Raw genomic sequence first — 10,602 nt, 5'->3', positions numbered from 1 at the left:
TCCATGTCTCTCTGGGGCATACCTAAACAAAGAAGGATTCATATTTGTATGTGTTTATAAGGCAAGCACGCATCTAAGACTTAAAAAAGCTCGTCAAATGTGGATCCAGCATCCCTTTTCGTCGACAAGGTAAAGACAGCACCATACAATGAATTCTAGGCTTCAGGAGTTGAAATTTGAATATCCTCTTCAAGGGAATCGTGACAAAAGTTCAATCTTAGACATTATCCCTGAATTAGAAATGATGTTAACAAATAGCATTCAAATCACAGCAAGCAATTAAAGATGGGAAACAAGAAAAAGCCTCTTTAATGAAAGCAATTTTACATGTATACAAAATAGATCATTCCCTTTTATAAAAAAAATTGTGACTAAAACAAGTAAAACTGGCGAAATCACTCGGCAAATGAGTTCTCTTCTGCAAGTCATGATGCTCAAACATCGTATTCTCCAACTGGGTGCCTCAAATGTTCTTCTTTGGCTGGTAATACTTAGCCACCTCCAGACTTGAGGGTGTTACTTAACCTGAATTAGCACGTTAACCGGTTAAACTAAATAAAAGAAAGCTGTAAAAAAGTGAAATCGTTTAAGAACGTAGCTCTGACTGACAATGCTGCTCCTAGCATTCGATATCGAACAAAGGTATCCAAAAATAAATTCACAAGATTGGGTCGACTATGTCAAACAAAACAATGCATTTAGGCGGTCGGGGAGGGTCTAATTATTAAAGTTTCTGGAATCATTAAAAAAACCAAAAAAAAAAAAAAAAAAAACAGATGTTTAGTACAACTTTGTACTTACCAATCCAATCCCTCAAAAAGACCTTCTCCTTTTATAGCGGAGGCTTTAAATATAGCCCATTGGCGGTTCTTAATCTTGTGCAACTCTAAAGCCTCTGTGACTGCAGCATCATCAAGTGCACCCGGAAGATCCTATACCGATGGGAAAGATAATATGTAGAAAAGATAGAAAAATAGAAACTGCATTAACCATTTGTACTAAACATTTTGTACAAGCCTTCAAAACACCTCAGACACACAATCACAAATGCTTGGTCTTGGACCTTCCGTTGTTTTGAGAAACAGCTACACAGTTTTCAAACTCACAAAACTTGAGTTGAGAAATTTATCGGGGAAATGATAGAAAGAGAAATAAGGTTTCAATGTTTTCCATTATTTTCTGAAAGAACTAAGAATTACTGTTTCCAGTATTTGTTAGCAATAACTCTCCTCGTACAATTCAATTTCACATTTCGTAGTTACTAAACTTAATAATGTGTCAACATGAACGTAGCTCAACTGACAAAAAAAAAACATGTGTATTCTCAACTAAAAGGTCAAAGGTTCAAATCCATTGATGAACTCAAAAGGAAACTAAATAATGTATTTGAATAAATAAAATAAAAGGTAAATAAACACTAGAAAGAAAAATAGTTCCGAACGGTTTTTCTAAAACAAAAAAGATAAAATGATATTTTTTACGTACTTTCCAAAACACATACAAACGAATCCTTAAATCCTACTATTTAAACCCAATTGCATATGCATACTTCAACTATCAGATTCAAAGTCTATTGGATTCTATTTTCTGACCAAAAATGCTAACAATAAAAATAATCGGCAACAGCACTAACCTGCTTATTCGCAAAAACTAACGCAACTGCACCCCGCAACTCTTCTTCCTGAACAAACACACAGAAGAAAAACTATTGGAACTGGCTGACAAAAATCGACTGCAAATTGAAAACAGTAAACTTGACTAATAAACAAACTTACAAAACTATTACCAAGCTCAATACTTTATATAAAAAATGTGGACAGTTCAGAGACGTTCAATTTATTTCTTGTGCAGAAGGACTTTTGAAACTGAAGGAAAAGTATAGTGACGCAAACATACTACTACTGAGTATTGTCATCTAGGAACCAGATACAATCCACGCTCTTGATGATGTATTTCATTAACGCAGAATTGAGATTTTACTCAGCATCAAATAAAACCATAAACCTTATATACTAAAATGCATAATTTGACAATATAACTAATCATTAGACTTTATTTCCAAATTTCAGAAACACACAAGGTCAGGTATGACAAATTCTACATTTTGTGTACCAACTCTGTAACAAGTGCCGACCATATTGTACCTCAAGTATTGCATGAAACTCCTCTTTTGCTACCACCAGCCTATCAGTATCACTTGAATCAACCACATAGATTATAGCTTGCGTATTTGGAAAATAGCATCTCCAGTATGGTCTACGACACAAGGCAAGCAACTAATTAGCTTGAACAATTTAAAAAGAGGAGAAAAGAAAAATGAAGGAGAAAGAAAAGTTTAAGGAGCCAATTATAGTACATAAACAGGTAGAATATAGATGGGCTGAAGTATGCATCAAAGTCACAAATACACATATTAGTCAACTTCAAAAACAATATATTGTTGACACATGACATGACAGAGTCTATTTATGAAGTCTGATACAGGCTCAAATGAACAAGATCAAGTATCCACTTCCTATTTCTTTCTGGAATAACCCAAGACTACTATCTGTGGAAGGAAACTCTGTGACATAAGTTAGTTTTGGTAAAGAATAGATGGAATATTTTCATTATCAAAAGAACAGAAGGGTGAATAAGAAATTTAAATTCAAGAGTATTTCCAAAAATAAAGACATTAAAGGAAAAACCAGACATGGATCTCCATTTAGACCAGACACAGAGACAAGCTTCCACAGAATTTGATAACCACACAACAGTAATCATGTAAGCTAACAGTAAATCACACGGTCCTATTTCCTAAAAACCAAATAAAGTCCAAATTCGTGCTCTTTCAATCAGAATTTGGTATTACTGTAAGTGTGCAATCAAATAGCTTATTGAAAAGCACTATTGGAACGATTATTAAATTACATTATCATAATTATCAGTTGAAACATAATAAAGGTCTTCATTTAAAAGGAAAAATGATGAAGAAAAAAATAAAAGAAAAGTATCCTCCTATCCTATCTTTTGATTAAATATATATATATCTATATGGTACTCTCCTCCCAGCTGAGAAAACCATCAATCAGGGAAATGGAGGCGGGAGCCAGGGGGAGCACCAGGTTAAATATTTGGGGGAGAAAATAAAAAGAAGAGCATCGTATCTCATTCAGGGGTGCAGGATGGCGCTAATCCATTGTTTAGATGGGAAAATATTTACATTGACAAAGAAATTCACAGACAAGAGAGAGCTGGCTATCCAAATTTAAGAGTGTCTTAACAATTCTAGTAAACTATAGAGTTTTTTTTTTTTTTTTTTCATACGTTACTAATAAAAAATTAGGCGAAAAAACCATCATGAACACTTGATAATAAATAACAAAATTATAAGCTATTATCCATTAAGGAGGAGAGAGAGAGAGAGAGAACCAAAAACAAAAATGACAACCTGAGATGAATTTCTACTCTTACAACCTTCCAAGTTTGCATATGTTATGCAATATCATTAATTTCAATATACAACCACCTACATGCCTATACCTGCTTAAACAACTTTCTTTTTTGTTGAACAGATTATATTCGACCCTGTCTTTCCTAGTATTTACCAGATATTGTTTCTACAAGCTAGAGATTTTAACCAAGCATTGGAAAGAAAAACTAGAAAACATATCAAATTTCAACTTTTGAGGAAAATATCCAAAAACTGATAAAAGGACAAGACTAACCTGATACTAGTCTGCCCTCCTGCATTACAGACAACGAAAGGCTATTAATGACATAACCAAGATGCTTGGATGGATTTGACAAAATAATCGAAGCTAATACTTGCCCCAAGTCGATAAGATTGTCATAGTAAAAAAGCACGGACATGCAATCAAACACACATATGGCTAGAATAATCCCCCCCACCCGTCCCCCCAATGAAAATGGTTCCTATAACAATTTTTTTTATTAAAGAAATTAGTATTATCAAATGCTTTATAACATTAATGTTATTAATATGAAATTAATTTTCATGCTGAATCGCATGTATGTAGAATTTAGAATAAAATCATTACAAATTTGCACAATCTTTCTTTGTTTTTTGTTTTTATAAGAAACATAAACCTGCATAACCTATTTATCAATTTAGCAGAACAATGCATGCCTCTCTCTCTCTCTCTCTCTCGAGTGTGTTGCAATCTCATAAGAGTAATCATGGAGAAAATAATACAACATGAGATCACATTTCTTCCCTAAAAGATATAAGGACCTAGATTGGCTTACCAAGATCCCAGACCTGGAATTTGATGTTGTTGTACTGCACAGTTTCAACATTAAACCCAATTGCTGCATACAAAATGGATATAGTTTATACGATATTTGAACAGTAGCTGAAGGAAAGTCAATGCAAGAAACAATTGTTTTCAATTCAGCTTTTCACTTATGAAACTTCCACTAAGAAATATGAAATATACTGTAACAAGAAGGTATTAGGAACATCAAAGAACTTTGTGGGTACACAAAGAAAAATACCCCACAAAATTTACAAAATTCTACAAGTAAAACCTCTCATAAATTAGTAACAGAAGGAAAAAAAAAAAAGGAACAGCATATAAACCTACAAACTAACAAATCTAAAGCAAACGATTATGCGGAACCTAGTTTGATATTTCCACGTAACACAACTCATTCAAAGAAAATTCTCATGGTAAATTCACAACAAAACTACTATAGTTTGAATTCATCATTTTAAGGAATCTAGATCTATGGCCTGCCCACAGTTGTTTCCAATCAACTTTTCAGTATTTACAATTAAACAATTGAAAAAACAAAAGTAGATGCCTATGCTTCTTGTGGTTGAATTTTAACATTCAAGATGTAATTTCCGATCATTGTCCTTCTCCAAATGGGATGGAGAGCCCACAGAAAGAAGAACACAAAAAGTATGGGGAAAACAAAAAATTCGAACTACAGAAATCTCCAAAGAGAATGAAGGAGGCAACCATTGTTTCTAATCCAAACAGTATTAAATGATCTACAAAACTAATGCAGCAACTATCGTGGCAACTCCACACAATCTCTTAAACTTGAATGCCGAAAATTCAAATTTTAATTCTCATAGCCTTAATTAGGAAAATGCTTTGTATCCCACATATCAAATTATAATTACAAGAGAACCACAAGATCACATTTGGAAAGAATACCAACTTGGAATTGTCGAGACAACCTCCCCCATCTGGAGCCGATCTGCACAATTTTGAAAAGAATCCATCACAAAATGGCGCCAAGTCTCCATCCAGATATCACAAAAACCCAACACATCACAAAATGTAAGCAGAAAAGATAATTAAAAAAAAAAACGTACAGAGAATTGTAGTTTTCCCGGCATTATCGAGCCCAAGAACAAGGATTCGAGCTTCCTTATTTCCAAAGAGCGAAGAAAACATTCGAGTAAACAAAATCCCCATGGTGCGCACAAAATGATGTGTTGTGTTATAGATAGGAAGATAGATAGGGATCAGATCTCAACGCAGAGCTCAATACATCTCTGGAAAAACCAGCTACAGACTCAACATCCAACAGAGACGTGAAAATCAAGAAACGGGCATTAGAAGAGGACGGAACCTGCGTTGATCTCAGGATTATGAATTGAATGAGAAATCTGGAGAAGCAGTAGCAGTGAAGAGGAGACTCACAGTTAGGAACTCGCTGATCTGCTCGAATTCGATTCAAAATTCTCCAGAACTGGAGTACCGAAATCTCTTTGATGGCCGTGTTCCTCCTGCTCCGGTGCGTTCTATCCACGTCACTTCCGAGGAAAATTTTATATGAACAAAATTCGCTCTTTTTTTTTCCTTTTTTTTTCCTGTTTATGTTGAAGGAAAATTCTTTTTTACAAAATTTTAAATACGAAATTACTGACGTGGAACTTTAAGAATATTTTTATTAATTTAACCTAAAATAATTTACAATTTTTTTTTTTAATTTAAACTAATTTTTCTAAGTATAGTTAATGTTGTAAATTGTAATATATTGTTTATTAATTTGAATAAATGTAACTCAATAGTTAAGTTGAATGTCTAACTCGGATAATTGATAGAAGTTTAGAGAAAAAAATGTTTAATTTTAACATAAGGTATACTTAAAAAAAAAATATATATATATATATATAGGCGCCCAACCCGTTCCTTTTTAGACTAGTCTTCCCACATGCACTCTCATTTTAATATTATGTTCGATAAGACGCTTATTGTACTAAAGCTCAAATAATGAACGGTAAAACTTAATTGTTTGCATGTACACTTGAATATTTTTGTTAATTTTGACCATTTAAGTTAATTCACTGTTCGTATCAATATCGAGGTCCAATATAACCCATCAGTTAGTTGATTAATGCTTCATCATTTATACCCAAGTCCTTAATGTTGGTTCATCCTCGATCCACATACATAAATTTTTTGAATTTTTCTGATAAAGTCGACAAATAGAGATGAATACGGGATTGATTCTAACAATCCATTTGCAAGTAATCTTAGAGACGATATAATTTATGTTGTAATGTCCTATGCCCAGGAGTCATATTAGGATTCAAAATTTAGATTCGATACTTGGTGACCTAAGTAAATGACGGATACATAAATGAATCGAGACTACATTTGAATGAGAGCGATCATGAAGATAGAACGACTAAAAAAGGCTTAAAAGAATTAAAAGTTATTATATATATCAACAAGATGCACCTTTTTTTCCGTTGTCCAATCATAGGAACATCATAATTAAGCCTATTTTGCTTGGGATACTACTCACTCTTAGAAGCAAGAGTAAGTAATTTGACTATGAGGCAGGCGAATACCATGACACATAAGTGCCAAATCTGAATTCTTAATCCCGGCCATAAATCATCTCAACAAGTTCTTGAAAAATTGCACACAAATCCTCAGTTATCTCACACAAAATACCAAAAAATGCAGAACTCGGAGTGATGGTCAAACCGAACAGGCGCTCGTTAGCATTAGGAGTATTCATGAGTTGGGATGGAATAGATTTAGGGTATTGAGGTTCAGATTATACAAACTTACATTCAACTTGATCCTAACTAGATGATAAGTTCAACTTAATACCATTTGTAACAGTTCGAGCCCACCGCTAGTAGATATTATCCGCTTTAGCCAGTTACGTATTACCGCAAGTCTCACAGTTTTAAAACGCGTGTACTAGGAATAGGTTTTCACACTCTTATAAACAATGTTTCGTACCTCTCCTTAACCAATGTGAGATCTTACAATCTTCTCAGGATCAATAGTTAGTGACACCACCAAATAGATCCCCTCTAGTCCAAGACTCCGTCACATGCGATCAGAGCTAAAAAAAAAAGTATGAGTATTATTAAAACTTTAAAAATTGAAAAGATATTTTTTCAAATATTTTTATTATTTTATTCTAATAAATTTACAATTATTTACGTTTTCAAGTCAATAAATGAAGTTATGAGAACATTTATTTGTTATTATTAATACAGTTGAGCATGGATAAATCACAATATCTATTTATTAAATATGCACGATGCACATTTAATCCTCTTAATTTAATATTATAATTTAATTTGGTGAAGAAATATATACTAAAATGAACTCTTAAATTAAATATTCAATTAATTTCAATTTTGAATGATTAGAGGTATATTTAAAAATAATTTTAAGTATTTTAAAATCGGAAGTAAATGGAAAGTTTTCCTAAATATTCGGAGATCATACATGAATAACGGATATCAACGGTTATGGTTTTACTCGGCACATAAGTCGGGCCCACCTCCTCTCGAATTGGAAGCCGGATGTACTAGTAACGGAAGCAGATAATCATATCCGTTTGGCTATATAAACCCTACGTCGTCCCCGATGCCAAAACCCTAACCCTTGGATTACTCGGAAACAGCCAAAAGGTGAGAACCCCACCGTCTCTTCTCTTCATTATTGCTTCTGTTCTTCGTTTCTTTCGAGTAAATTGCAGGTTTTTCTTCTTCTATTGGTTTTTTCTTCGCTTTCTCTGCGTTTGATGATCTATGGTTTCGTCCTCTTCATTTATCATCAACAAAATCTTCTTTCTACTGCATTTTCTTCAATGATTACTGCTGATTTCAGCCGTCTTTTTTTTCCGTTTCTTGATTCATCTTCTACGGATTTGATACATTTCTCCTCTTTAATTTCTACAAAAATAAAGTTCCGACTTAAAATGAAAACGAAGAAAGTAGCACGAGATACAGAGGAAAGAGGAAGAAAATTTCTTCCTCTTTCCCTGCTGTTGTAGTGTAAAATGGTGAAAAACTGAGAACAAACAGAATCAGAAGCAGAAACTGAGTGATCAATGGACTGATGATGACGTTAAACTGAAGAAGAGGAGAAAAGAGAGGAAGAATCAAGGGAGGGTGTTGAGAGAAGTAATAATGAAACATCATTTTAGAATTGATACATCACATTTTTTCTCTTAGTTAACCAAGAAACAATATCACTCGGTGACAAAGTGTTACTTTCTGGAATTTGGGTACTAAATAGATACTGAAGTATGTTTTGCTTTTTTTTTTTTTATTTTTTATTCCTTGTTAAAATATTAATGCCTACTTCTCTCTTGTCGGCTAAAGTGAGATTCTCAGTTCTTTATTCTTTATTATTCTACTGGTTTCATTGATTTTCGTGTGCTTCTTTTGTTTTTTGCCTTTTGTTCTCTGTTGATCCAACGAAATGTTAAATATCTAGATTGGTGTCTTGAAATCAGCCATTTCTTCGAAAATGGCGGTTTCTTGTTGCTGGGTATTTCATGCACGACAAAAGGATATCACACATTCCTAGACTATGCTTGTATGGGTTGTAGTAATTGAGCTTTAAGTGACCTTTTTAACTTCTGATTCTCATATTGAATATCCTAGTAACGTTTGCTTGAAGCTGTTTGTTCTCTCTTTCGAATCTTGCTATTTTTTATGTGGGATGATTGAAACAGTTTGACCTTATAAGCGATATCTTGTAGTTTCAACTATGAAATCTGATTCGTTTTGTTTGTGGTGGTAGAAAAACGCAGCTATGTCAGGAAAGCAGCTAGATCAATGGGGGAATGGGTACCAAAGTTACGACGATGATTTGGACGACTACTCGTACAGTCCTCCATTGCAAGGGAATGTACAAGTGGCAAGAATAGGATATGTGGGTGTTGTTAGTGCAGAAGACAAACAAGTGAGCAGCTATGAACAAAGTTGGAGGACTCACGATCGCAACAGGCATACTGGAACCTATACGACCGCTTCAACAAAGGAGGTTGCTTCTCGTGGTGAAACATTCAAGGAGAGGTCAAGTGGGAGAGTTGGGTCGAAGGATGAGTTCAAAACGACCTCCACTTACAGGGTTGGTGACCGAAATGGATATACCGAGTATCAGCATCAAGAGAGGTTCCGGCGTGTTGATTTTGGCAGCGGCGGCAGCAGCAGCAGCAGCAGCAGCAGAATAAGAGGATCGGCGGGTAGTAAGGGGGGTAAGTAAGCGTCTGGCTGTCTCTCTTGACTAGAATTTAGTAGCTGGAACTTGGGTTTGTGGTGTCCCTTTTGTGCAGACTTGCTCTTTGATATGCTGTTTTCTGCCGTAGAAAATAAGATTGAAGAGATAGGCTTTTGTCGTTTTTTTGGTGTTTGTAATGCTCTGATAGGTTTAGAGAGCTGAATTGAATTTTAGGTATGTTGATAGTCTGTTTGCATATTAGTGTCAAAACTAATCGTCTTTTTGAAGGGTAATTTGTTCGTACATTTTGTGCAGATTTTTTATTTTTTCCCTTACCCTTTACTATTTTGTTTTCTATTTTTTTCATTTTCATTTTGTATATTTTTTTCTTTTATTTTACATTTATTCATAATTTTTTTTTCTTGTTATTATTATCATATTATTATAATTTATTTTACTGTATAAAATATTTAAAAAAAACTTTTACCATTCTCGAAGGTTTGTATTATTTTAAGATGTTACAAAATCAAATGAAAATGAAATTGAATTTAGTTTAAATTTAATTATTTAAAGAAAAGGTAAAATAGTTAATTAAGGTTAATTATATAAAGTAAATTAAATGATATAGTAAAATGGTTGAATTCATAACGTTTTTCATTTGTTTTTTTAACAGCTCTATTTCCAATTGCCAATTACAAATGTTTTAACTCTAATTGAATTTTGTTTTCTTCGTAGTATTACCTTTAAAATGATGTTCTAAGAAAATATAACATTGCTTTTTAAAAAATAATCATAAAATAAAAATTATTTAACTTGCCATATAAATACTAAAAATATAAAGAAAAAAAAAACCATATAAATGTTGAAGGTAGTTTAATTTGGTTTGAAAAATGTAAATGAAAATTTGATGGGTTAGAATTAAACCTACCCAAATTTGTTGTTAATTTCATATAATTATGTATACATAATTATTTTATTTTTACCCAAATTTATAATTTGAGTTGGGTTTGTGACTTAACAACAAACTTATTAAACTACACATTCATGATCAAATCATAGGCTTAAAAAAATAATAATGGACGATGAAGACCTTTTCTTTTTATATTTAGTTCAACAGCATGTATGTTAGAATTATAATTTTTTTCTGGAAGAGGATGTA

The 10,602-nt window shown here is 33.1% G+C and overlaps 1 protein-coding gene across 4 annotated transcripts; it reads right to left on the bottom strand.

Annotated features, from left to right (window-relative positions):
- Positions 1-201: 201 nt before the first annotated feature.
- LOC111805501 (ADP-ribosylation factor 1) lies at positions 202-5,818 on the bottom strand. 4 transcript variants are annotated; one of them, XM_087128460.1, is made up of 9 exons: positions 5,661-5,818; positions 5,330-5,589; positions 5,173-5,211; positions 4,249-4,311; positions 3,708-3,726; positions 2,145-2,256; positions 1,634-1,681; positions 802-932; positions 202-525 (listed from the first exon to the last, which is right to left on the bottom strand). In XM_087128460.1, the coding sequence occupies exons 2-9, from the start codon at positions 5,430-5,432 to the stop codon at positions 492-494; spliced, it is 549 nt and encodes a 182-aa protein (XP_086984586.1). In that variant the 5' UTR covers positions 5,433-5,589; positions 5,661-5,818; the 3' UTR covers positions 202-491. The 4 variants fall into 4 exon arrangements, with proteins under 4 accessions (XP_086984586.1, XP_086984589.1, XP_086984587.1 ...); XM_087128463.1 differs by having other exon boundaries at positions 5,330-5,512; positions 5,661-5,815; XM_087128461.1 differs by having other exon boundaries at positions 5,330-5,512; positions 5,590-5,806.
- Positions 5,819-10,602: the final 4,784 nt, after the last annotated feature.

Source organism: Cucurbita pepo, chromosome 11 (assembly GCF_057944985.1).
Source record: "Cucurbita pepo subsp. pepo isolate OVF chromosome 11, ASM5794498v1, whole genome shotgun sequence".
Classification (NCBI taxonomy): domain Eukaryota; kingdom Viridiplantae; phylum Streptophyta; class Magnoliopsida; order Cucurbitales; family Cucurbitaceae; genus Cucurbita; species Cucurbita pepo.
Note: the sequence above shows the minus strand (reverse complement) of the source record. Positions and strands in the feature narration are given on the sequence as shown.

Bases quoted from the DNA above. Each gene is read 5' to 3' on its own strand.
- LOC111805501 (XM_087128460.1), bottom strand. From the start codon at position 5,432: ATGGGGATTTTGTTTACTCGAATGTTTTCTTCGCTCTTTGGAAATAAG. The intron at 1,682-2,144 runs GTACAATATGGT...GTGTTTGTTCAG, and splicing joins AGTTTCATGCAATACTTGAG to GAAGAAGAGTTGCGGGGTGC. The intron at 526-801 runs GTAAGTACAAAG...GTGCTAATTCAG, and splicing joins CTTTTTGAGGGATTGGATTG to GTTAAGTAACACCCTCAAGT.